The sequence below is a fragment of the Rhodofomes roseus genome (assembly GCF_022264815.1).
Source record: "Rhodofomes roseus strain CIRM-BRFM 1785 chromosome Unknown C8Q71scaffold_12, whole genome shotgun sequence".
NCBI classification, from domain to species: domain Eukaryota; kingdom Fungi; phylum Basidiomycota; class Agaricomycetes; order Polyporales; family Fomitopsidaceae; genus Rhodofomes; species Rhodofomes roseus.
The window spans coordinates 326,764-351,982 of NW_025952968.1; the positions used below are offsets into that span (position 1 = coordinate 326,764).

Here is a 25,219-nt window from a genome sequence, read left to right on the forward strand (position 1 = left end):
GTGCACCGGTGAGGACAAAGGCGTAGAGAGTGGAAAATGTCAAGTTGCAAAAACAACGTTGACGTGGGCAGAGACAAGGGTCAGTGCCAGCAAAGGGCAGCTGTAGTAGTAGGCCTGCGTTACCGGACGGTGTCGGAAGGGAACCCCGATTTTTCCCTGCAATTACCAAGGAATGACGCAGCCCAGACGCAGCCCCACGAACAGCATGCTGCACGCCGCGCTAAGTCTGATTTCGCTGTGATCAGCCCGCTCATCTCCCCTTGCTCTCGACGCACTCATCGAGACTTCAGCCCTCCCCAGACTCGTAGCGACTCACCTCAAGGCCTCCATGGCTAACAATGCCCAGCATGAGGCTCCTCGACGACAAGTGCACCAACCTATACGCATTCAATGTCAGATATGCCACGAGTCATTCCAAAATCGCTCCGGCCTTACCCAGCATCGGAACGCGAAGCATGTCGAGATGCCTGTGTATGATCCTGGTCGGAACAACGCCAACCTGCAAGGCCCGCAGGAGGATCCCGAAGTTCAGCTCTTTCCAGCGGAGCCAGATGTCGACGAGGCTGGAGGTGTAGGAGGAGGAGAACCTGATGGTCAGCCTGAGGATGGGCCGGAAGATGACAGGATGGGGGAGGACCAAGGGCAGAATAACACACATTACCACCAACATATCGACGGTATGTTCCAGCCGCACAGTATGGCGCGCTTTGGATGGCTCGCTGACCTCGACTTTAGCACGACCCTGCACCGAAGATGGTGGCGAGTACCTACCTCCAGGTACGCCGCCGCAGCCACGCGAACGGGCTGCCCAAGGAGATTGGGCACCATTCGGTAGCCGGATAGAGTTCGAAGCTGGCGAGTTCCTGTTCAAGAAGATCGAGATGTCAGCAGGCGATGTCGGGACCATCATGGATCTATGGGCCGCTTCGCTCATTTCGTTCGGCGCGAAGCCACCCTTTGCAAACGCAGTAGACATGCTCGCTGTCATTGACGAGATCCAACATGGGGACGCACCTTGGCGTAGCTTCATTGTTCAGTACCAAGGTCCCATTCCGGAGGTCGGCCAGGTGCCGTCTTGGATGACCGCGCAGTACACTGTTTGGACGCGGGATCCACGCAAGCTCATCCATCTTCTCCTCGAGAATGAAGACTTCGATGGCGAGATTGACTATGTACCGTACTGTGAGAAAGACGAAGAGGGAAAGCAGCGACTCACAAACTTCTTCTCGGGCAATTGGGCATGGCGTCAGGCAGTGAGTGGCATTAGAACGGCTCCGACTGTCCACCGGAGGAATACCGTGCTGAGCTTTGATTCTCAGGACACCATTGCCGAGGATCCCACGACGCATGGCGCGATGTTCGTACCAGTCATCCTGGGAAGTGATAAGACCACGGTGTCAGTAGCTACTGGTCAGAATGAATACTATCCGCTCTACCTTTCGATTGGGAACCTCCACAACACCGTCCGACGAGCTCACCGCAATGCCGTCCATGTCCTCGCATTCCTAGCAATTCCACATGGTAAGTCAACCCACATGCTGTCCCTTCGGAGCAATAGAGACAGATAAGTGCTTACTAACTTGTATATGACGGCGGCGAATACTCCAGCTGACAGGAAAGACAAGGACACCACCGCGTTTCGTTCGTTCAAGCGCCAGCTGTACCATGCAAGTCTGGGCAACATACTTACTCCGCTTCGCCCGGGTATGTCGACACCTGAGGTCGTACGATGTCCCGACGCACACTTTCGTCGCGCCGTTTACGGAATAGGCCCAAATACGCAGGATTATCCAGAGCAGGCGCTCGCTGCATGTGTCGTCGAAGGTTGGTGCCCTATGTAAGCACACACACCTACGGTCACAGTTCCCAACGCTGATTGTCATGCCCTGGGCAGATGTTTTGGTCACCATAATGACCTCGATGCCGGAGCTGATCAAGGGCGACGTACGGAGGAGTTTACAGAAGCGTTAGTTGCGATGCTTGATGAGCGTGCACTCTGGCAGGATTATGGGATTGTCAGCAACGTCATCGTGAGTTTCGATGACCCAAGTCCGTGAAAATGAAGTCTCACCATCACACCTGTACTTACAGCCATACACCAATGATTTCCCGAGAGCGGACATTCACGAACTACTCTCGGGTGATCTTCTTCATCAGATCATCAAACCCTTCAAAGACCACCTCGTCGATTGGATTATAATACTCCTGATCATTATATACGGGGAAGCGCTAGCCAGTGTGATCTTGGACGAACTTGATCGCCGGTGAGTACTCACCTTTGCTCACACGCTTGTGTTCAAGTTCATTAGCATTGATTATTGCGTGGATCTATCAGTTTAGCAACGATGCCACCATTCGTAGGCCTGCGCCATTTTCCGCAGGGGCGGCGCTTCAAGCAGTGGACAGGTGATGATACCCGCGGACTGATGAAGGTGAGAATCATACGGAACTTGGACCTGTGTCAGCCGCATACTCACGTCAAATTATCCTGCAAATATAGGTGTTCCTGGCTGCACTCCGAGGTCTTGTTCCGGACGACGTTGTTCGCGCCGTCCGATGGTATCTCGAGTACGCATACATCATTCGCCATCCTGAACAGACAGACGACACGCTCCGACGCGCAGATGAAGCATGGACTCACTACTGCCGATTCCGTGAGATATTCCGTGTTGCTGGAGTCCGAGAAGACGGCTTCTCGATCCCTCGCCAGCACGGTCAAAAGCATACGTCCCGTCACACGCGCAATTTCGGCGCCCTGTATGGTCTATGCACGTCAATCACGGAGAATAGGCACATCACGGCGGTAAAGAAACCGTGGCGGCGATCAAGTCGCTACAAGGCTATCGGCCAGATGCTCCAGACGAACGCACGTCTTGAGAAACTCGCCGCTGCTCGTGTGGACTTCACCGTGCGCGGAATGCTAGAAGGTACTTGCCTGAGCGAAGCCCTCGAAGCGATGATTGCTGCCGAGGACGACCCTGCGGAGGCCGACATGGATGTTGACGATGAAGAATGGCAGGCCGGGGACGACGAGCCTGAGCGTGATGATCGCGGTGCACGCAATGCCGCGGACAACCTAGATCAGGGAGATGAGGTTGGGCCAGTGGCAGGAGCAAACGAAGGTGCTGGTGGTCGGCCTGCCGCTGGTGCTGATGAAGAACTTGGTGACGCGGTGGATGGACCACAAGTCGATGCGTTTGTTGTCCTTGCGCGGCGACCAGGTATGTAGTTGTGACAGCACTTCTTTGATTGGTCGGTACTCACTGCAGTGCACCATATTGACAGCAAAGGGCTATCCTCGAAGGCTCGGTGACCTTGGTGACTATATTGGCCGCCCCGAGCTCCCCACCTGTGTAGCGCGCTTCATCGCGGGGCAGCTGGGTCAAGATCCTGATGTGGAAGACGTGGATCGCTACAACGATCCAGACATACAGGTGACCGTTTACCCATCTGCCGTAGCAACATTCTACGCACCAGGTGATCCTTCGGGAACTGGCGGTATGCGGCGCGAATGGATACGCGCAACACCATCCTGGCGAAAGGGACCCGCACGGTATGACTGTGCGTACGTGACTCATGACCCAGCCTTGGCTGGCTTTCGCGGTCTCCATGCCGTACGAGTACGCCTACTCTTCTCTTTCACTTTCATTGGCACATTTTATTCGTGTGCGCTCGTCGAGTGGTTCATTCCGGTCGGAGATGAAGCAGACGACGTGACGGGCATGTGGGTTGTTGAGCCCGAGATCGACGAAGACGGGCGGCGACCATGCGAGATCATACATTTGGATACTGTACTCCGAGCAGCTCATCTCCCTCCTGTCTACGGCGACCAGTTCATACCGCGCGATCTCACAGCTGAGGAAACCTTGGACGCCTTCCGCGCATACTACGTTAACAAATTCGTTGACTATCACGGACATCAACATTTGTTCTAGTGTAGCATGTACTACTGTACATAGTATTGGATGGCTCTGCGCGATCATGTCAGTACAGTACTACGCGCGCAGTAAGTGATTTTTTTAGCCCACCCTCAAGTGTTGACTGCGGTAGAAAGTTAGGTCCATTAGGCCGGTGTTAGATGCGTGAGATACATTAGATGGTGTTAGGTGGCGTGACGCTTTCCTGATCAGTGGACGAGTTATCTCGGCGTTAATCTCCCAGTTTCTCCCACTTCCGGGTAGCGCACCATGGATATCTTCATGCGCAACATCGCGTTCAATGTGGACCAAAGAGCATTGAAGATACAGCTCGCACCCATTCTTCACGGTCCGGAGTACACGTCTTCGCCGTCCTCAGCCCCGATCAACTTCGAAGTCCGGATTTTCAAGAGTAGCAGAGGGAGGACGAAGAGCGGAGTGATCACAGTCCCCACCGTCCAGATCGCCCAGCGATTCCTGGAGGAGTACGGGCAGCCCAACCCCAAGAAGCGCGTTTGGCACGGCACTACCATCGTCTTCCAGGAGAGCAACAAAGCACCCCTGCCTAGTGTCCTGGAGACGGTGCGACGCCTTCCGTACGTTGATCCAAGGGTCTTACAGGAAAGGGAAGCGAGGGCGTCCGAGGTGCATGGCATGATCGTCACGATTGCCGTGTTGCAGTTTGGTTGGGTGTGCAGAGATGAGGTATTTTCCATCGAGTGGGACAAACGGCCTCCGTATAAAGCTGAGCTGACGTACGACGGAGAAAGGCGCGAGTTTAGGGTGAAGTGGGACGAGTCCACTCTTACCCGCTTCATTGCGATTCGAACATCTTCAATATATTGGACGGGAGCAGGCCGGGACTCTTCCGGTGAACACGCAATATTCTTCTATCTCAATCACGCCCCTTCGTACGAGACCCAAGCAAACGATGCCGATTTGCTGGAGATGTTCTCGCAATTGCTCAGCCCTCGAGGCTCTCAAGACCCCAAACGACAGCGTTGGTCTGCATTCGATGCTGACCATGAGCCCGTCGCCCCGTATACCTCTCTTGCTATCCGGATAGTGTGTCCGTCATCCGCGGGCGTCGAGACATATCGAAAGCTGGCGAAGATCGCTCATACGGCGGCTGCTACATCCCCTTATCCATTCGACAGACGCAACGTATTCGCTCCCAACATACGTCAACGATACGACACCTGGATCGCAAACCTGCCTTGGATTCTCGCCTTCCAAATCGAGGGCCTCCTGCGATCCCACCTAACGGACATGCAGGAGCTGCTCGACGTACTGCGTCCATCGATTCAGGATACGCTTCGTCGAAACGGAGCCGCATCCACTGCAGCCATCATGCGCGACTTCCACTTGCGTGCAAAGGCGGTATATTGGACGGGCGGCGACACAGCCGAGCAGACTGCCCAGACATCCGTTGTCGAGCTCTTCACGCTGGCACGCAAGGAGTACCTGGCCAAGCCCCCTGCGCTAGGAAGTCCGACGGTCGAAGATGCCGACCTTTTCGAATGTCTTCACGTCGCGGTGACACCCACTACCATGTATCTCGAGGGACCCTTCCCCGAGCGGTCGAACAGGGTCATGCGGCGCTATAAAGCCAACCAGGAAAGCTTCATGCGAGTCAGCTTCCTGGACGAAACGCAACTGACGTATCGTTTCGACCGTGACATCGACGGCCGTGACCTCATCCGCAGGCGGGTCAGACACTTCCTGGTCGATGGCCTGACCATTGCCGGCCGTCGCTTCGAATTCCTCGCGTACTCCCAGTCTGCGCTGAAGGAGCACGCAGTCTGGTTCGTCAAGCCGTTTCGGGACGTGCAGACGAACAGCGTAGTCTCTGCTGCTACAATCATCGCAAGCCTTGGAACATTCCGTAACCTCGCTTATGACCCAACCTTGATCCGTTGCCCCGCACGGTACGCTGCACGGATTTCTCAAGCCTTTACGGCGACCGACTCGTCGCTGTCGGCGGAGGCAGAGGAAATGATCCCTATCCCGGACCTCAAGACATATGATCTCAAATACTGTTTCACGGATGGGGTTGGTACTATCTCTTCCGAGTTAGCTCGCGCGATTTGGGGAGAGCTGCGGGCGAAAGGAAGACGGGCGGGGCGTGCGAGGACCTATCCCCGCCTGTACCAAATTCGCCTCGGCGGCTCTAAGGGCATGCTCAGCGTCGACTATAAATTGCAAGGTCGCGTCATTGGGTTGCGGCCTTCGATGATCAAGTTCGACGCGCCGGATTCGCTCTCCATTGAGATCGCGCGTGCATTCGACCGGCCTGGAAAGTACTACCTCAACCGCCCACTTATCATGTTACTCGAAGGCCTCGGTGTTCCTTACGAGACCTTCCAGACCCTCCAGGATGACGCCGTGCGGGATGCGCAGGAGTCGACCGAGTCACTCGAGCGGTCTGCTCGGTTGCTCGAAGCCTACGGTTTAGGGGCCTCATACAGGATCACTTCGACGATGCTCAATCTTCACAGGCTTGGTGTCGGCCCTCTGACTGAGGACATTTTCTGGCAGCAAATGATGGACTTTGCTGTCAATCATGTCCTCAGAGAGCTGAAACACCGTGCCCGCATTCCTGTACCAGAAGGATGGACCTTGGTGGGTGCAGCCGACATTCACGGATACCTGAAAGAAGGGGAAATATTCGCCTGCGTCGACCCACCGGGCGTAACCGGCGTAATCTACTTGGAGGGTCCGATCCTCATATCCCGGTCGCCGACTATCCACCCCGGTGATGTCCAGATGGTACACGCAATCGGACGTCCACCAGCCGGATCGCCTTTCGAGAAGGAGTCTTTAAGGAACGGTGTCATCTTTTCGATCCATGGTGAGTGGCACGTTGGTCATCCCTGGAGTTGGCGGGGAGACTGACATACCTGTTCTGTCCAAGGCCACAGGCCCTTGCCGTCTTACTTGGGCGGTGGGGACCTTGACGGCGATGTATACAACGTAACGCCCATGCGCGAGTTGCATCCTTCAAGGGCCTACGAACCAGCGAGCTACGAGCCTGCGAAACGAAAACTCGTCGACCACGAGAGTACAATGGAAGATGTCGCCGACTTCGTTGCAGAGTACATCAGCAGTGACGTGAGTCTATAATTGATCTGACCTGGGTTCTGTCGAAGCTGACCCGTTGCCTACCTTGAAGACATTAGGCATCATAGCTATCAACTGGTTGATCATCGCAGACCAGAATTCACAGGGGATCTTGCACCAGGACTGTCTTACGCTCGCTCAACTGCACAGCGATGCGGTTGATTACCCAAAGAGCGGGAATCCGGTGCCGATAGAGAAAATCCCGAGGCTGCATTTTCGCGCAAAGCCAGACTGGAATGCTCCTGAGACACACATTAGGGAGTCAGCCGAATACTACGAGAGCGAGAGAGCGATCGGTCGGTTGTTCCGCTCCATCGAACTCCCGGCCTTGAGGACCGTTGCGAGAGCCGTACGATTCCAGCGCCGTCATATAGATGATAGCCCAGAACACTCCGTGCAAGACGTCGTGGCTGAATTCCGAGAGAGCGAGCCCACTCAAGATAACGTCGTCCTGCGGACGGTCGAGCGCAAGATCATGGAGTACATCCCCTTATCAGAGGAGAGCGTGGCCGACGACGTAATCAAGACGCTGTATCAACTATTCGAGTCGTACACGTCGCAGCTGCGTGGAATATGTGCAGCACACGCGTTATCATACTCGCGATCAGCATTACTCACAGAGGAGGAAGCGTTGGTCGGCACCATCGTCGCCAAAACATCCCAGCCACGTAAACGCACGGACATGATGTCTCGATTACGCGAACAGACCGCGAGTGTCGTCAAGGCAGTGCGGACGGAGATTTCTGGCGTGGACGGCACGTCTGCAGAGACGTCGCTGGAACGAGCCTGGGTGGCGTACAAGGTTGCGTTAATCCAGGACGACTACTTCGGGGCACGTAGCTTTGCATGGGTCGCGTTGGGCGAGATATTCGATGCGATCAGAGACATCGAAGAAGAAGATAAGAGGCTGTTGCGGTGATGCCTGGGGTAGTGAAGGGTAGTAGTCTCGTCAGATGGAAGTATGCGCACGAGTGATCGATTGGCGGCAGCCATTGCTCCGTGACGATGGACATTCAGTGCAGCAAATGTAATATACAGTTTTACAGTCTCCAAACTTACAAGAATGTTCACACCTGCAGTACACCTTAGGAAGGCCCGCACAACAGAGCGCAAATGCGACATGCAGCGAGGTCAATGCGACAGCTCATGCGGTGTTACGCAGGACTGTATACATGTGAGTTGGAGAAGAAGCAAAGATAGGGTGGTTGGATACTCACTGAGAATCACCGAATCGCCACTGGCAACGACAATGCTCAGAACCATGCAAACCAGCCAGACGCGACAGACTCACCGAAGGAACATCTTGCTGATGAATCTGTCCTTGTTCACGGGTTTCTTGTTCTTACCCTTTGGCAGCTCGGTCCACATCTGCGCTCAGATTACATGAGCGAGTGAAGATGTAGGAATGATCAACGCGACTCGCCTCTTTGACGTTCTCAAGGACCTGCGCATTGCTCAGTCAATCGAGAGCAGAGGCCCACAGAGCTACTGATACGCACCATGTTGCTGTGCCTATCAAAGGCCTTTACACGAGCAAGCAGCTTTTTGTTGTTTCGGAGGGAGATGAGAACTTGCGTATGATTCCGTACGGCCTGCTGAAGTACGGAGAGTGGACCCTGGCTGATCTCATGTTCCTCTAGGGCGCGTAGCTGCGCCTCGTCGAGCTCGGACTTGGGCACATGCACGTACTGACTGGGGTACTCGTCAGACAGATCTCGACAGATGTTGCTGAGGCTACTCACCTCATATTGTCCGGAGGATTGGTGGAGGTCGAGGACGCGAGCTGAGACGGAACGTGTTTACCGCGCCAAACAAGGCGGTCGAAAAGTTTGGGATCTCGATCCCCGATTGGTCGCCCGCGCTCTTCTCCCCGCCCAGCCTTTGCACCAACCCCTTCGTTTCTGCCACCAGCTCCTCTCTCAGATCTACACTCTCATCAAAAACATGGGTCGTTTGAAGCAGAAGGGAAAAGCTGGCGCCGCAAAGGCCTATGTTACCCGTTCTGCGGCCGTCAAGAAGCTGCAGTGCTCTCTAGCGGATTTCCGGAGGTTGTGTATCCTCAAGGGTACGTCCCGACGTAGTGTTGTCTGTCTTTAACTTACACCTGTATCACGCAGGTATATTCCCTCGGGAGCCACGTAACAAGAAGAAGGCGAACAAGGGCTCATCGGCACCGACGTCGTTCTACTATGCGAAGGATATCGCTTACCTCGCACATGAGCCCGTGCTGAAGAAGCTCAGGGAGCACAAGGCCTTTGCCAAGAAGCTTTCTCGTGCTCTCGGTAGGGGCGAATGGAGCAGTGCGCAGAGCCTGGAGGAGAACAAGCCTGTCTATCGTCTGGATCACATCATTAAGGAGAGGTGCGTCTGTGTTGCCGTAGCTTGTTACGAGGACGTCCCACTCACCCCTACTAGGTATCCAACGTTCATCGACGCCGTCAGAGACATCGACGATGCTTTGTGCATGATCTTTCTCTTCGCATCCCTCCCCTCAAACGCTCGAGTTGCCCCGTCTCTGATTGAGAACTGCTCTCGGCTTGCTTCCGAGTGGCAGCTCTACGTCATGCACACTCGCGCTTTGCGGAAGGTGTTCTTGTCAATCAAGGGTGTCTACTACCAAGCCGAAGTCATGGACCAAACGGTGACCTGGCTCGTGCCATATCAATTCACCCAGAGCGTATGTTGTGTCGCCCACTCGTCAGAGAAAAGATCGCTCATGCATAATGCTTCTAGATACCTGTAGACGTCGATGTCCGTGTCATGCTCACCTTCCTGGAGCTTTATCAGACTCTCGTAGGCTTCGTGTTCTTCAAGTTGTACACGGACGCTGGTCTCGTCTACCCACCTCCCCAGGACACCGACAAAGACGAGTCAGGAGCAGGTGTCGGAGCATTCCGTCTACAGGAGTCCACATCCCAGTCCTCTTCCGCCCCGAGAGCGAAGGAGGTAGAAGTCAATGGCAAGCGTGTCTCAACAAAAGACGTCAGGCAGACGATCAAGAGCATTGCGGCTTCTGCGCATGGCGAGGCCGAGGCCGACTTGCCTGCTGCGGACTCGACTGTAGCCGAAGAGGACGACGAAGAGTTCGTGCAACATCCCTCCACGTCAAATCCCGATGAGACGACCTCGTTGCCGACGCTACGCAGTCTAGCCGCCATTCCCCAGTCTACCACATCAAAACTGTTCGCGCCGTACACATTCTGGCTGTCACGCGAGTCATCTCGCCCAATATTTGAGTTCATCGTGCGCTCTTATGGCGGTCGAATCGGCTGGCCTGAGTCGTCAGGGAGTGGCTCTCCTATCGACGAGACGGACGAGACGATCACGCATGTCATCATCGATAGGCCTGTCGTAGAAAGGCCGGATGAGACGGAAGAGGAGAAGGAGCGGCGACGGCGGAGAAAGTATGTCCAGCCGCAATGGGTTGTGGACTGTATCAATGCCGGGAGGATTCTCCTAGAGGAGTCGTATCTGCAGGGCAAGACGCTTCCTCCTCATCTCAGTCCGTTCGGGGACTACGTCGGCGCGTACGATCCCACTGCTGGCACCACAGGTGAGGACGCGGAGATGGAGGAAGACGAGGAGGATGTCGAGGAGGATGCTGTGATGGAAGGCGAGGATGATGAAACTGCCGAGACTGTACGACCCGAGACGGCAGCTCTGAAGGCGGCAGCAGAGGCAGAGGACGAGGCAGCGTTGCGCGCCGCAGAGCTCCAAGCGGAGGCCGCAGGCGTGGACTACGGCACCTTCGAGAAGGAGGCGAAGAAGGCGGCGAAGAAGGCGGCTAAGACGCCTGCGAAAGCAGATGGCGAAGCCGAACAGGAGATGAACAAGATGATGATGAGCAACAAGCAGCGCAAGCTATACGAACGTATGAAGTACGGTGAGAAAAAGCGCTCGACAGAGGTAGGCAACGTCTTCTGGTGATTCAGCTCAAGGTCGCTAACACTTTGCTGTAGAAACAAAATCTGGAGCAGAAGAAGCGTGTCATAGAAAAGGAGAAGCGCAAGCGATCCAAACCATAGTTGTTAGCGGTCGTATTGTGCATTATCCTTGTGTTCCTGGTCATCCGTGTCTATGTTACTTTCTACATCACTTTGACGATCCGCTTTGGTGCATCTGCCTCAGTGCCTGTTAGGCAGAAGGGAGCCCGGCGGTCAACAAGAATCCCATCAGGATATCATTTCATATAAGTACAAGCAACAGTTCGGCGATTCGTCCCGTCCACATAGCGATTCAGAGCGCATTAGGATGCCACATCAACAGGCAAGAGGCTAGAGACATTGATCGGCGACATGAGCTCTACGACGTCAACGGATACGCGTCCGATGAAACGAACATACCTAGGTCTCAGTCGACTAAATGTCGCCGTTCTCCCAGGCCTCCAACAGGTCATCCATGTTCGCCCTCAGGCTATCCCAAGTGAGGGTCCTGATAGTGAAGCCGTTCGACCTCAGCTCTCGCAGAGCGGCCCAGACCCAGTTCTGGCAATTCCACTTGTAGTCATGGCGCACCGTAGGGACATCCGCGAAGATCTCTTCGACCTTGGGGAGATCTTCTTTATTAATGGTGGCCACAGGTAGGTCGCCGCGCCAATTGGCGTTGGTGAGTGGCACATCGTGGATGACCTCGTACGAGAACGTGTCGATATTGCCGGCGGCATTGTAGATATTGCCGGTAGGGTCCCCTTCCGTGCCGTCGGTCTTGACGGTGATGGCCCAGTGCAGTGGCAACACCTTGCCTGTAGAGTCCTTGCCTCGCCAGGACTGTGTGATCTTGAGAACGTAGACGTCTGTCTCTGCCATTGGACCTATGTCACGCAATGAGGCGTCGAGAACGTGGCAAAGAAGCTGAAAGCATACCTCGGTGTAGATCTAGGACGTAAGAGTGTCGCGTGCGGTCAATATACGACGATCTAGAAGGGGGACGTGTCAGAGTCTGCCTCCGCTGCATTGTCTGTCGGACTGTGTACTTGCCTTCGCGTCACGGGTTGGAAACGCTGCGGGATGCTAGTGAGCGTTCTCTGCGATGGCTGCAGATACTTGGTCGAGGAAAAGATGAGTTGCGAAGGTCATCGACCTTATATGCCGGCGAAAAGGCCTTCCAAAACGAGAACAAAGGAGCTCGGATGGTTTTGGCCACAAGCCACAGGCCATCGACGCGGCCTCGGAAGATCAGATCCGGCGCGACACCATCAGCCATCGACGCGACGGGCGACACGCGCGCGTGACTTCAGCGTGACCGCAGACGTCACGTTGTGGGCGTGTCTTTACGTCCTGTTTGGCACCTGCCTTTCCTGGACGCGATGCCTGGGCCCTGAGGAGACGCCCGCCCACTTCGTCCGCGCGCTGGGTCTTCTCCTGCCTTCATCCTGGCTCTCTCCTCCCCCGGGTCCCCGCTCACACAAGACCTGCCCCACATACGGTCCAGCATACCGCTGGCTCGGTATGGTCGGCAAATTCAGCCTCGGTAGCAAGGCTTCGCCGTCGCGTCATGTTCGCGACAACGCGCCCGCTGCGCTACCTCCGCACCAGGATGCCCCGCACCAGAATGTCGTACACAGAAAGGGGAGTTTCACGACTACGGCTCATGCTGCAGGCATTGCAACATCGACCACGTCCACTCATTTCTTCTCTCTACCCCTCTGGAAACGGCGTGGGTCTCACGCGCTCTCTACGGTTACCCCAGTCGCGCGACTGTCATCTGACGAGCTGGGTCTCGCAACCCACCGGTCTTCTGGCTCGACGAGGAACAAGGCGCTTCCTCCGACTCCCTCGGCAAGCGAGGAGATGGACCTAGCGACTCTGTCGAGGGCTGGCTCGTCTCGGGAAGGGCGTGGGACTGGTACTCTGGAGGTGGGAGAGCGACCATCTGCTGACATAGGCAGCAGTTCGGGTCCGTCATCTGTTTCTCAACCTGTACAACACTCGCCCGTACTTGTCGTATCGACTTTGCAGCCCACTGTCACTCTAGCCCGAGCGGCGCTGGGATTGGGGTTACCCCATGTCATGCCCGGATCTGTCTCTGCGTCATCCTCGACTACCGACCTACATTCCATACCCATCCCCCCGACCCCTCCGGACTCGCACTCGCCCCAGTCGACTATGCGACGCGCCAAGAGCTTCCATCCCGATCTCCAAACACCTCGTCGAGACAATATGCTATCCGACCCCACACGTGACAACAGACGGGCAAGAGGGCTATCTATTGGTCCGTTCCACTTCTCACCGAGCGACAAGGGAAAAGAGCGTGCAGTCGACACGGATCCTGATGGTGGCTATTCCCCTCCATCATCCAAGCCTCTGTCGCGCAAGAGCTCATTCTGGTCGCGCAAGCGGGTCGATTCTGAATTTCAGGATTCCTCTCAACCTACGCGCCTGACCGCCGAACCATCACCGAGACCATCGCTACCCACTCTGCAACCCATATCGCCCTTCTACGTTGATACCAACATGCCCGCTCGTTCCTCGCGTACTCCTGGCCCACCGACTCCACGATCAGCCGACCTACGTCGAAGACATTCGGAAAGGACGCGTTCTACGAATTCCAAACATGAGTATTTCGATGATAGCCATTTGCCCGACGTACCATCACTACCTCCAGCAACTCCCCGAGATACCAAAACGCGCAGACCGAAGCGGCCTAAAACCGCGGATTCTGCGACTACAAGCCCTCGCTTAGCATTCTTTCATGATGTTCCTCGCGTTATAACGTCCTCCCCACCACCCTTCGAGCGATCCCTCCCTGAGCCCGAAGACCCTGCTCCCAAACCGCCATCGCCACCGGTATCGCCCACCGTCTCCTCGCCTAGCGCTCGACCGCGATCGCAGACGAACCCTCCACTCCTTCACCGTCTATCTATGAACCTATTCGGAACGTCTCCTACCTCGCATACACCGCACATCGCTCCTAGCCCTCTATATGACACACCGACCTACACCGAGCCACTCTCGGCTTCTCCGTCTTCCAGTCGCGACTCCTCCCGCCCATCGTTGTCCAAGCGGTCACTCGAGATACCAAAACCGAATGTAGAAGAGGAGTCACCAGAGGAGTACCTCCATAGACTTACTGAGGCTGTGAGCAAGAGCGAAGTGGCCATTGCCTTGGCGTCAAGGTAAGTGAATGGTTCCTATCCATATGCTCCCGTGCCTGACTGTATGTCTAGCGCGGACCCGTTCCATGCTAGAGCATTGCGCGCTTACATAGAGCATTTCAATTTCCGCGGCGACCCACTGGATGTTGCGGTCCGTAAGCTGCTTATGGACGTCGGCCTGCCGCGAGAGACGCAACAGATCGATCGCGTCATCGAGGCGTTTGCCGCGCGATATGTGCAGTGCAATCCGAACCTGTACACATCCGAGGGTACGTCCATGCAGCCTAACACTGACAGACTGTGATGGTATTGAGCGATGCTATAGATCATCCGTATATCCTTGCGTTCAGCTTGATCATGTTGCACACGGATGTGTTCAACAAGCATAACAAGCGCAAGATGACGAAGGTTGACTACATGAAGAACACGCGGCTCCCTGGTGTTCCCCCAGAGGTGTTGGACGTAAGGCTAATGCTCGTCCTGATATGATGACATGCTCACTGCTGGGTATCGTAGTGCTTCTATGACAACATCGTCTTCGCGCCGTTCATCTTCATCGAGGATCCGGTAGATGCCAATGGTCACCGTGGTACCCAGCCAGACCCTATGAACGCACGTCGGATGTCTGTGTATAACATTCCTCCGACGCCTGGCTCGACAACCTTGCTAGGCAAGAGCAATAAGATAGACCCATATTATCTCATCGCTCGAGTGCGTAGTCTGCTTCTCTCTTTGCAGGCAATGAGCTTAGTCACGAATAGGATCTCCTGAACGATCTGCGCGTCAACGTGGCCGCAATCATTCCTCCCGAGAGTCCATACTTCTACAAAGGCACTGGAGGTTCATGGGATGAAGAGGAACTCTTGCGTGCATTCACCACGGCACGTGCGGTCGCGATAGCTACCGAAGGCCAGTACGGGACCACACCCTTCTTCGGGCTCAGTGTATCTGGCGGCCCCGGTCCCCTGCAGGCCCCAGTCACAACAGGTATGCCGACCGTAGAGGCGTACGGTGGGATGGCCTCCGTAAGGGTGACCAAGGTCGGGCTGCTGCAGCGCAAGGACGACACGGTTGAGGGTGGCCGGCGCGCGATGACTCGCAAGTGGCGAGAATGGTGTGTGCTGCTGACGGGCTCCCATCTGCTCTTCTTCCGGGACCCGTCGTGGGCAGCTTCCATACAGGCGATGTTGGCGCCTGGCAGGCGTCATGCTCCCCAGCCTGTGATGCCTCAGCCGGATGAGTATGTCTCTGTCAAGGACTGTATCGCTGTCTTCGATAAGTCTTATGCGAAGGTACGTGATACAGATTTCCTGCGTGTCACTGACCGGCTCACGACTCCTGTGTTTAGCACCCACACACCCTACGCCTAGTGTTACCTGACGGGCGACACTATCTTCTACAGGCGCATGCAGAGCAGGAGATGAACGAGTGGATTTCGTGCGTCAATTACGCCAGTGCGTTCAAGACCGCGGGCCTGCGGATGCGTGCCCTTGGTATGGCAAATCGCGACATAGAGCTCACGGGTATCGCCGCTGCAGCATCGCATATGCGAGAGATACAGCATCGAACGGCACCGGTCTCTCCGCGTGTGCACACGTGGTACGGCGGCTTGGATATTGATCTTCAGGCCTCCGCACTGGCGCAGTCTCCGCCTGCCTCAGCACCGGCTCGGAAGTCCTCTGTCTCTACGGAGTCTTCGTCCGTTGCGGTGAACGAGAGCTCGGCGAAGCTGTTCAAGGCGACGTTCGATCAGGTGAAGACAGAGCTCGCTGCTTCCTCACGATGGTCCCTCGAGAACGCAAATGGCAAGTCGATAGGACGCCCCCGCACGCTCAGCCTCGAGTCGTCCACTTCACGTCCCCCTCCTGTCCTCCCAAGCTCTCAGAGTGCAATCTCACATTCTGGCGAGCGTTCCCGCCGCGTGTCTCGCTCGGACCTCATCCGGAGAAAATTGCACCACCTCGAGGAGCAGCTCGCGACGGCGCAGACGCAGCTCGAGACAGACATGCGGCTCGTGCGGAACCTGGCGGTGCTGACTCCGTTTCAGCGCGCGACACGGGAGCGTGTGCAGGTCGCGGTGCAGGGTGCGGCGAAGCGGATCATGCAGGCGCGGCTCGACCTGGAGAAGCTCGTGTGCCACCGCGATGTGCTTGTGGACGATTTGCAGGCGGGCGAGCGCGACTGGGAGCGCACGAAGCGCATCGCGATGCGTGCGGCGACGGACCAGCTAGCCTCGCAGGAAGTTGGGAAGCAGCAGCAGCGACAGCGGCCGCGGACAGCCACTTCTTCGCAGGTCTCCTCGGGCAAGTCGCTTGCAAGCTCGCCAATGAGCATGATTCATTCCGCCAGCACGTCTGCGGTCTCGCAAGGGAGGGACTCTTCGGTTGGAGAGGACTCCTTCCACTCTGCGCAGTCCAGTGTCGAATGGCAAGATCTCAGTCCAGGGTGCGCGGCGTTCCTGGATGCGAGAGGCGTGCACGATGCACACTCGTTCGACTCGCCTGTGACGTCCCCGTTGGATACGTCAACCTCATTCGGTATGGAATATCCGTTCCCTGATGTGCATGGACAGCTGCAGCCTAGCCCGATGGAGGTACATCCCTCGATGGCGAGCGCCAGCTCCAGTCATCACGCGAGCGATGAGGGTGGGCACGAGAAGTTCTACACTGCGCCTGAGATCCAGCCTGTGCTGGAGGAGCAGGCCGAGGAGTGGAACAAGACCCGCGCGGCGAAGCGAGTGTCGTTGGTGAAGGTTCCGCCCGACCTTCGCATCTCGGTGCTGTTTGGGAAGCACGGGCGGAGCGCAAGTGAGTCGATTTCGGAGGCGACGGCCACTGCGCCGTCATCGCCGATCTCGCCCGAGAAGCGTACGTACGGACGGACGATGGAGACGTTTACGATGTTGGACGTGTAGGATGGGAGTGTACGGCATGCGGAAGTCGAAGGAAGAGGATTGATTTATTGTTCGTGTACATTTGGACTGGACCGGTCGCATGTTTTCGCTTCGTATTTGCACCTGCACACCCGTATACGCTCGTTGAGGCCGTCGTTGCATAGAGTACGAGTATATACCGCATAGTACTGAGTTATGGCGTATGTATTGTAGGATGATAATCGCAGAGCCAGCCACTGACGTCTGCGCATGCGTGCCGATCGACGCGTCAGCGAAGCTGCGAAGGCGTGGGCGTGATAGGCGCGGCCGGGAGAAGGTGATTGGCGGGTCTATATAAGGCAGGCGGCCTGCCCGGATTGGCAGGCGGGCTGGGAGACGCACGGGGAGAGGCGCAGGCAGGTGGCGTGTGAGAGACATTGACAGGCTGGGACAGAACGAGACAAGTCGCAGAAACGCGGAGGTCGCATCGTCGCACCGCGTCGTGATGCGTGGCGTGTCGGGGATCACAGCGAGATCAGCCAAATATCAGCCTGCTGCTGCCGGGCAAGCCTCCCCGCCGCCCCCGGCTCCCTCGCCGCGGTGTACCTCCCGCCGGCACTGTGCTCCTCACCCACAACGACGACACCGACCGTCACCCTCGTGCGACAAGCTTCTGCGCCCCCATTGGCCCGCCCCCGGCATTCCGGTAACCGTACAGGCTAAATCAGGCTAGCCTTCACCATCATTTGTTTAGCACTGGCAGACCAGAAGGTCCCGACCGACGCACGGCTCTCCTTTCGCAGCTCACGCGGGCCATGTCCGACAACGTCAACACTCCTGCGCGCAACTCCCACCGCAAGACGTTCTCCTTCCTTAGCTCCTCCTGGTTCACCTCCAAGCCACCTCTCCAACCCGCTGCACAACACCCCACGGACAGTGCACGCGATGAACGGCGCGTAGACAGGACCCCCACACCCGCGCCACCAGCTGCCTCCACCCGTTCCAGGGACACCGACGACACAAGCTACCCTCGTACCCCGCACTCTCCCTTGTCCGCACACTTCCTCCTGCCCAAGCCGAGCCTGCAAAATATGAGGCTCGCGCGTAAAGTCAAGAAACTCAATCGCGACGCGGACGACAAGTCCAAGTCCAAGCAGCGCCCACGCGTCGGCGACATGCTCGAGGATCCCTACTCGCTCATGACAATGTCCCCGGGCCTGCTCATTCCGCCCTCACCATCCCCATCCACCACCTCGTTCCTCGATTCCGAGCCGCGTCCGAGATCGCTTAAGCGCAGCGCGACAGTCGGCAATCAGCCCAGCGGGCATGCGACTGGTCAGTCTGTTGGGGTGCAACGCGCACGTTCTATAGCAGCTTTGCCGTCGTCACTGGCACCGCCCGATCCTCATATTGCAGAGCCGGGCGAGCGAAGTTTGTCCCCAGTTATCTTCGCCCCACGCGAGGAGACCAGCCAGCCCCCCTCCGAGACGAGCAGCGCGCTCTACTCCGAGTCGCTCGTTCCGTCCAAAGCACCGTCGCTCATTGAGGAAGAGGAAGAGCCACCGTCTCCCGTCTCCGAGGTACCCACGACCGCGGTCTCACAACGCTTTCGTAACATCTCTTCAGACGGCACCGGTGAGAAGTCTCACGCTCGCCTCGCGTCCTCCACGTCGTCCCTCTCAAAAGCCACGAGGGCTTCCAAGGACAGAGCCCCAGCAGACGTGTCGCCACACCAACAGGAACCCTCCGGCTCCTCGTCTTCGTCTCAGCAAGCACCGCCTCTCATCCGACGTCGCTCACCGTCGCCCCGGGCCATACCTGTCTTTGACGGCGACCTCCTTACGAATCCTTCGCAGCGATCGTTGTCCCTACGTCGCGCGCAGACATCGCGTAGCTCACGACGACTCAGTCTGGATCTCCGCAACCTCTCACCGGAGCCCTTCAAGGGCGGCCCGTCGCGCCTCAAGAAGAGTCGCTCCGCGCTAGCAACATCGTCGAAACGTACGCTGAGGCCCGACGCGGCCGACGAGTTGGTGGATTCGTATCTGAGTCAGAGCGCGGATGAGGTGGAAGAGCCGGTGGACGAGAAGCAGCATGCGTTGAATGTCAGACGGGCGAAGAAGATGATGCAGGTCAGTGTCCTGTCCTTTCCAAGTCTACAACTGTCGTAACTAACGTTCGACGCGTGCTACTGCAGCTCTTCGGCGACAAACCACCCAAGGAGCTCTTCCAGGTCCGCTCACATAGGATCAAGGACGACATGATCGACACCATCTCCATCCTCACGACTGTGTCCGAGAACCGACGCGATTCGCGTGCTACCTTCACCTCAGTCACGTCTAGCATCAGCATTCGCCGTCGCCTACGCGACTCCGTTCAATCTTCCAACTCCGAGCCTCCGTCGCCCCTGGTCTTCAGCCCCTCTGAAGGGTTGAACGGGTCGCGACAAGGCACTCCGGAGGATGTCAAGGAGAACGTCCCGGCTGAACCAGTGGAGGCTAAGGACAACGCTCAGGCTGAACCGGAGCCACAAGTAGAGGCCGAACCACACGCCGCAACAGATGCGGCACCTCCCGCAACCGAGCAAGCCCCGACAGGCGCAGCGGGGACCTCGATATCACCCTCACGCCCGTCGGTGCATTCGCGTCCCGGCACACCTGTCTCTCGCCGTTCATCTAGCGCCCGCCCGCGATCCACCTCCGCCGGCTCCTACTCCCGTTCGCGCAGCCATTCGCGCAGCCACTCGCTGCACTCGCAGGCGCCCTTCATCTCGGAACCGCTCCCACCGCTGCCCGTGAGCTCGATCACCGCCAACCCCAGTGCGCCCTTCTCCGACCTCGTCCCCTCGCCCCCGTCCCTGCCCCCCTTGCCGACGAGTGAGGCGAGGGTAGACGCAGAGCAGCTCGAGCGCGAGCGCCAGGACGCGGTGAGCCCGCCCCCGGAGAACTTCCGTGCGCGCCGGATCCGTGCAGCGAAGCTGTCGCGCTTCTTCGGCGTCGCGCCGCGCGACCTCACGGACGTGCTCGCGAACGGTCCGCCCGCATCGCCGACGTTCTCAATTGGGCCGCATTCCATGGCGCACACCGTGCACGAGGGCCGCCCGAAGACGCCCAGGCAGGACGTACTGTCGTCGTTCGGGTCCAAGGAGATGTCGAGCACGCCGTCGTTGCCGCTGCAGCATCAGCCCGAACGCTCGATGTCCCAAGAACGGCAGGACATCACGGTAGAGGTCGCGGCAGATCTCCCGCGCCCATTCAGGCTTGGACGTGAAAAGAGGCCGGAGCTCGATATGGAGGCGGTGCTAGACCAACTCCGGAGGATGAGGTGAATCTCGACAGCATGCTTCATCTCGACATTAATAATGACCGGCGTCGTCTCACCCCTGCTGGTGAGTGGCCGTACGAAATCTCATGGTGGACATCTGCGGGTCTCTCGTTGAAATTTGTTATCATTGTCGACACGGTTTGCTTGTGTGGCAACCGTCGTTCGGCTGCTTATCATACCATTCGCCACTACATATTATTCTTCATCCTATGTCGCATGGTGTAATTGCCGCTAGTATACCCGCTACTCATATGCTCTCTGGTACTGATACGCACCCAACATCCGTCATTCGTTAAAATCATTTGCACGAGTACTTATCCTAGTACAGTTCGCTGTGTTGTTGTTTGCACACGTAGTAGTCTGGACCCAGTACCAACCCTATATTCAATCGTCTCTTGCACACTACTCCGGTCATCCAATGTCTTCAGTCTCTCGTTGGTATCCTCAGACTTATCATCTCAATACACATCAATCAAACTCATTATATTGTACAGTTTCTCGGAACGATTACAATCCGTTGCTACGAACTCGCACTCTAATTCATGTTAGAGATGGCCTGGGCAGAGCGCTGCTTGACCTCGTCCGACACGTTGGGGTTGTTCGTGGCGGCCTGCATGACATGTAAGCGGCGTTCAACACGTTCGTCTCATTGGTTGTTACCTTGTGGCCCTGCCTCACTTGGGCGTTGTGCGCCTCGGTCCCGTAGGCCTCTCCGCTTTGCTCCATCTCATCGAGGCGAGCCTGGGCACGCTCCTTGGCTTCCTCAGAGTTGTTAGGGTTGGAGACCGCCGCCTCTATTATAAGCGCGAGTCAGTGAGCGTGTCAGATCAAGCAGCCAAGCATCCTACTGAGACCACGGGCAACCTGTATGCAAGAGAGTATGTCAGCGTTGTGTCAGAGGGTGCAGCAGTAGCACATACGTTTCCGGGGTTGGCCATTGTGATATAAGCTCGGGTGAAAGTGGTGTTTACAGTCGATTGCGAATATGTTGGCACTCACAGAATTTTTCGACACGCGCGTGAACCTTCCGACTGAAGTTCCCACGCATCTTCCGGCCCATCTTCCGAGTCGTCGAATGACGAATCTCTCATGTATTCTACCAAAACTACAGCAATTTACACTACCACATGTTACTCTATGTGTCTTGGAACAGGTCTATGACATAAAAAAGGAGGATCCATGAGCTGAATGCGCAATAAGAAGTCTGGCGTATCGAGCACAGAACAATCACGTGCATTATTACCACAATTGGATAGACCGCGTAACAGAACCCAGTTCTACGCATTGCCGTATTTTTCTCCATTAAACCTCACTGCTATGATGACCAGGGACTTATCTGGTAGTGTTATTGTCATTTCCAGAACAGAGAAGCGAAGTTATGCTGCATTATCATAGCTAGAGACACTGGTAAGGAAGCTCGGAACTTTGGGTCGGAAGATTCACACGCGTCATTGCGCGCGTCGAAAAAAATCCGCGAGTGCCATGATTTCTGCAATCGACTGTAAGTGTGGAGATGGTGGTACGAGACAAGTCGTTGGGGCGTCGAGACGCATCGTCGAGGTCTTATATACGTTTGGGAGGGGCTGACGACACCAGGTGAAGCACACCATCCGTCATCGAGGATGAGCTTCGATTCAACGTCGCTTGCCTTTTTGGGATGCAACACCGTGGTTTGGCGGCGATCGCGCGACAAGGATGATGTCATGGACGCAACATGGACGCGATGTCCGCCCGCTACACCGTCATCGTGCCGACGCGTTACCTGTATTCAGCTTGCCCGCTTCTGGTGCGACGACATGGGTCACAGCGACTCGCGCCTACAGGTAGGATGTACGACATGAGCGTCCGCTCGCCACCCATCCCTTCGCCTTCGACGCGACGGCTAAAGGTTGGACGGCGAAAGAGTGATATGAGTCAGATACATACCTACTTACGACTCGCAGACCAGGTGAAGGAGAAAATATGCGGAAGCTTCTGCGTATAGCTCGATAAACCACGCGGGATTCTCTTAGACTTGTCTCACCCAACCTTCTTTCAAATGGCAGATGGATGATCCTGGACGTTGTACATATGCGGCTCAGGCTGGCGGCTGTATCGCAAGTAAGTACGAGCCATATATGTGCAGCTCAGCGTCGCCAAATACTCCTGATGTACTGGCTTGAAATTCAGAAGGGTTGACGCGCGACGCCATTGTACTAAGTTAGCTGCGCGCATTTCGACGTGCTTCCTCTCGACCTTCGCGCAGGGACAATCCTTTGTGGGGCATTACAAGTAACGCGACGGCACAAGTAGTCATCGAGAATCCTAGGAGAACGCGTACGAAGTACTTAGCGTTGGCTTATTAGCGTAGGCGTATCGCGCATCATATTACGGCCCAGGGAACACCTCGAAAGGCATTGACAAGTCGCTGGGATATCTTTGGCATTGCTCAGAATCTTGGCGGGCATAATGCATATGACTACGCGCCCCCAGTCTAAGTATGGTTCGCTGAGCGCGACATGGCGGCGGAGGCACGCGTCACGAATGAGCGCATCACTGGCGAGGAGTCGAGTTCGAGACTCGAATTCGCGCGAAAATAACGCTCAGAAGATCCTGGCTGGAGCCTGGACCTCGGGTATGGATGGGCGGCGGCACAAAGTAGCAGAGCATCTTAAAAAAAAGGCCACCGACGCGCGAATCAAACAGTGGGGATGGTGGCTCGGTGGCGGGGAGTCGGTGGGGTCACTTCGCGTAGAGGCTGCCTGGAGACTCGCACACGTGACCGCACTGACGGTGGACTTGACATCACTTTTTCCGTTCGCGGTGGTCTCCATGGCCCAACGAATCGACCATAACGTAGCTCCTGCGAAGGCTGTGACAATGGGCGCAACAGAACCGAGACAAAGTGACGTAATCGCATACGCAAGCTGTAGCCACGGAATAGCGCTCGGTGCGAGGATAAGAGGACAGTCGTTGAGTCTCCTACCGGCCAATAACTCGTCAATCGTCTCGCTCCTCACACATCAACGCGTACTCACTTCACTCACCAACTTCAACTCTCTCCATAATGGCTAACCCCGGGAATGTAAGTCGTATTTCCATTGTCGTGCATGTCTCGAGCAGTTTCTGACCGAATGTCTATAGGTCGCCCGCGGCTTGAGTCAGTACAATGATCACTGTAACCACCTGAACAGTGTGTACTGACCTCTAACTGTAGAGGCTGCCATCAGCAACCCCAACGTCTCTGTGGACGCAAAGGAGCGCGCTGCCGAGCGCCTTGATTCGATGCAGGACAGCGGCGAACTCGAGTCTCGCGAGGCACATGAGGCCAACGTCGCCATCGGCCACAAGGTTCGTCCTGCGTTGCGCGTTTGATTTGACTTGTCCCACTGACATTACTGTACCATCTCTAGGCCGCTCTTTCCAACCCGAACGTCTCTGACGAGGCGAAGGAGCACTCTTCCCAGGTTCTTGAGGACCTAACTTCTTGAGTTGCTGTCGCCTTCGGGTTGGCTCGTCGCCTCGGTTTGATCTGTCGCAGAGGATATCAGAAGCTGTATCATAGATGTACATTAACTTAGCGTGCCTCACCGCGTAACGTGTGATGCGCCGATGTATTTGTAGTTATACAGGTTGCAGGCCTGTGAGACGTCAGATTCACAGGGTTTGCAGTAGTCTGTCAGAAGAGATGTCTCCAAGAGGTTCGGGAGTTGATCCGCAGCAAAGTCGAGCCGTTATAATCCGTTTGGTCTGCTTCTCGCGGATCCTGCACTCGGAGCTAACTCGAATGCAAATGGGTGCAATACATCAACCATATCATATAACCTACTGGAACACATAGCGATAGCGACGACAGAGCAGGACAGTCTACTTGCGCAGAAGGAGGTATATAGGATCGCCGAGCACGATGCTTGTTAGGTGCCGGAACGAACCCGTCAAGGACATCAAGAGACCCCCGAACGACGCGTACACAGTCCTGCAGGGGCACAATGTAAGCTTCAAGAGGAGACGGACATGTGAGAAACATACACAATCTCTTGCGAACCGCCGTCGAACCTGTACACCTGCAACAGAATGTTAGCCGTCGAGACCCTCACACCTCAGCGCCGTTTAGAAGTAAAGTGCGCTCACCTTTCCATACATGACATACTCGTAGTCATCTTCTAGCCCTCTCCTACCCTTCCCGTCTGGTCTCCACACATCGCGGTCCTTCTCGTCCTCCTCGCCAGACGTATTCGGTCCCCGCGCAAGTGAAGAAGCGAGTGCGAGTGCGAACGACTCGTCCTTCTGTAGTGGGTACAATTCGACGTTGTAATCTAATGTGAAGTCCATATCGTAGTTCTTGGAGTGGGCATATAGCCGCGACACTGCAAAGCGTACATGGTCAGCCCTCTGTGAAATTCAACGAATCAAGCTTGTTGCAGCCCACCTCGGTCAAACTTTTTACCCTCCTTGTCGATGGCGTTGATGGTGAAGATGTCATCGAAGACGATGTTTGATGTGTTCGTGGACATATCAGAGGGAGACCGTGATTGTGAGAAGGCGTTGGTCCGGTAGAGCTGAAGACGACTGTGAACGGTTGAACAGTGAAGCGCCCGCAGTACTCTATGTAAGTCTGCTCGATCGTGCGGAGATCTCGCTGAGCGCCATAATTTAAGCGCTTTCGCCACCCGCGCGACCCGTTTCAGCCACAGACGCGTCGCAGTACTCGCCGCCTTTCTCTCCTCTACCACCTCTCGTAGTCCGTTGTGCCTCCGACATTCTGATATTTTTCTTTTTTCATTCATTCCATCTGAACTTCTCTGATATGGATCCCTCTCACTTTGGTCTCTCGGGCGTACCTAAGCCAGACAAACACGTCTGCGCCGTCTGCCAGAGAGAGGCGGCACCCGGAGAAACTCTGAAACGTTGCCA

At 56.2% G+C, this 25,219-nt stretch overlaps 10 protein-coding genes across 10 annotated transcripts; 6 read left to right on the forward strand and 4 right to left on the reverse strand.

Moving 5' to 3' along the window:
* Window positions 1-241: 241 nt before the first annotated feature.
* On the forward strand, window positions 242-4,028 carry C8Q71DRAFT_762915 (uncharacterized protein). Its single transcript, XM_047923958.1, has 9 exons — window positions 242-677; window positions 736-1,253; window positions 1,320-1,521; window positions 1,609-1,837; window positions 1,895-2,030; window positions 2,092-2,264; window positions 2,336-2,432; window positions 2,501-3,221; window positions 3,286-4,028. The coding sequence occupies exons 1-9, from the start codon at window positions 329-331 to the stop codon at window positions 3,933-3,935; spliced, it is 3,075 nt and encodes a 1,024-aa protein (XP_047778019.1). The 5' UTR covers window positions 242-328; the 3' UTR covers window positions 3,936-4,028.
* A 138-nt stretch (window positions 4,029-4,166) lies between these two features.
* On the forward strand, window positions 4,167-8,006 carry C8Q71DRAFT_762918 (RNA dependent RNA polymerase-domain-containing protein). The gene is made up of 3 exons (XM_047923959.1): window positions 4,167-6,768; window positions 6,832-7,028; window positions 7,090-8,006. The coding sequence occupies exons 1-3, from the start codon at window positions 4,188-4,190 to the stop codon at window positions 7,954-7,956; spliced, it is 3,645 nt and encodes a 1,214-aa protein (XP_047778020.1). The 5' UTR covers window positions 4,167-4,187; the 3' UTR covers window positions 7,957-8,006.
* Window positions 8,007-8,886, reverse strand: C8Q71DRAFT_762920 (Sm-like ribonucleoprotein). The gene is made up of 6 exons (XM_047923960.1): window positions 8,780-8,886; window positions 8,537-8,729; window positions 8,461-8,481; window positions 8,329-8,405; window positions 8,255-8,274; window positions 8,007-8,201 (listed from the first exon to the last, which is right to left on the reverse strand). The coding sequence occupies exons 1-6, from the start codon at window positions 8,782-8,784 to the stop codon at window positions 8,182-8,184; spliced, it is 336 nt and encodes a 111-aa protein (XP_047778021.1). The 5' UTR covers window positions 8,785-8,886; the 3' UTR covers window positions 8,007-8,181.
* Window positions 8,887-8,981: 95 nt separating this feature from the next.
* C8Q71DRAFT_709777 (Pescadillo N-terminus-domain-containing protein) lies at window positions 8,982-11,062 on the forward strand (the record flags this gene model as incomplete). The annotated part of the gene is made up of 5 exons (XM_047920704.1): window positions 8,982-9,102; window positions 9,155-9,398; window positions 9,453-9,714; window positions 9,771-10,943; window positions 10,997-11,062. 5 exons carry the CDS (start codon window positions 8,982-8,984, stop codon window positions 11,060-11,062), a joined length of 1,866 nt encoding a protein of 621 aa, XP_047778022.1.
* Window positions 11,063-11,250: 188 nt separating this feature from the next.
* C8Q71DRAFT_89583 (uncharacterized protein) lies at window positions 11,251-12,060 on the reverse strand. Its single transcript, XM_047928734.1, has 4 exons — window positions 12,014-12,060; window positions 11,900-11,952; window positions 11,381-11,847; window positions 11,251-11,311 (listed from the first exon to the last, which is right to left on the reverse strand). The coding sequence occupies exon 3, from the start codon at window positions 11,840-11,842 to the stop codon at window positions 11,396-11,398; it is 447 nt and encodes a 148-aa protein (XP_047778023.1). The 5' UTR covers window positions 11,843-11,847; window positions 11,900-11,952; window positions 12,014-12,060; the 3' UTR covers window positions 11,251-11,311; window positions 11,381-11,395.
* A 324-nt stretch (window positions 12,061-12,384) lies between these two features.
* On the forward strand, window positions 12,385-17,262 carry C8Q71DRAFT_811128 (uncharacterized protein). The gene is made up of 6 exons (XM_047926056.1): window positions 12,385-14,151; window positions 14,203-14,399; window positions 14,456-14,592; window positions 14,647-14,841; window positions 14,892-15,422; window positions 15,479-17,262. The coding sequence occupies exons 1-6, from the start codon at window positions 12,485-12,487 to the stop codon at window positions 17,042-17,044; spliced, it is 4,293 nt and encodes a 1,430-aa protein (XP_047778024.1). The 5' UTR covers window positions 12,385-12,484; the 3' UTR covers window positions 17,045-17,262.
* Window positions 17,263-17,453: 191 nt separating this feature from the next.
* On the forward strand, window positions 17,454-20,760 carry C8Q71DRAFT_908084 (uncharacterized protein). Its single transcript, XM_047928980.1, has 2 exons — window positions 17,454-19,134; window positions 19,200-20,760. The coding sequence occupies exons 1-2, from the start codon at window positions 17,818-17,820 to the stop codon at window positions 20,328-20,330; spliced, it is 2,448 nt and encodes an 815-aa protein (XP_047778025.1). The 5' UTR covers window positions 17,454-17,817; the 3' UTR covers window positions 20,331-20,760.
* Window positions 20,761-21,368, reverse strand: C8Q71DRAFT_908085 (uncharacterized protein). Its single transcript, XM_047928981.1, has 4 exons — window positions 21,247-21,368; window positions 21,175-21,190; window positions 20,987-21,120; window positions 20,761-20,936 (listed from the first exon to the last, which is right to left on the reverse strand). Exons 1-4 carry the CDS (start codon window positions 21,262-21,264, stop codon window positions 20,862-20,864), a joined length of 243 nt encoding a protein of 80 aa, XP_047778026.1. The 5' UTR covers window positions 21,265-21,368; the 3' UTR covers window positions 20,761-20,861.
* Window positions 21,369-23,303: 1,935 nt separating this feature from the next.
* C8Q71DRAFT_762929 (uncharacterized protein) lies at window positions 23,304-24,095 on the forward strand. The gene is made up of 4 exons (XM_047923961.1): window positions 23,304-23,390; window positions 23,450-23,465; window positions 23,523-23,656; window positions 23,719-24,095. Exons 1-4 carry the CDS (start codon window positions 23,373-23,375, stop codon window positions 23,794-23,796), a joined length of 246 nt encoding a protein of 81 aa, XP_047778027.1. The 5' UTR covers window positions 23,304-23,372; the 3' UTR covers window positions 23,797-24,095.
* Window positions 24,089-24,954, reverse strand: C8Q71DRAFT_762932 (RNA polymerase). Its single transcript, XM_047923962.1, has 4 exons — window positions 24,735-24,954; window positions 24,437-24,672; window positions 24,335-24,369; window positions 24,089-24,281 (listed from the first exon to the last, which is right to left on the reverse strand). The coding sequence occupies exons 1-4, from the start codon at window positions 24,817-24,819 to the stop codon at window positions 24,173-24,175; spliced, it is 465 nt and encodes a 154-aa protein (XP_047778028.1). The 5' UTR covers window positions 24,820-24,954; the 3' UTR covers window positions 24,089-24,172.
* Between the last annotated feature and the right edge of the window lie 265 nt (window positions 24,955-25,219).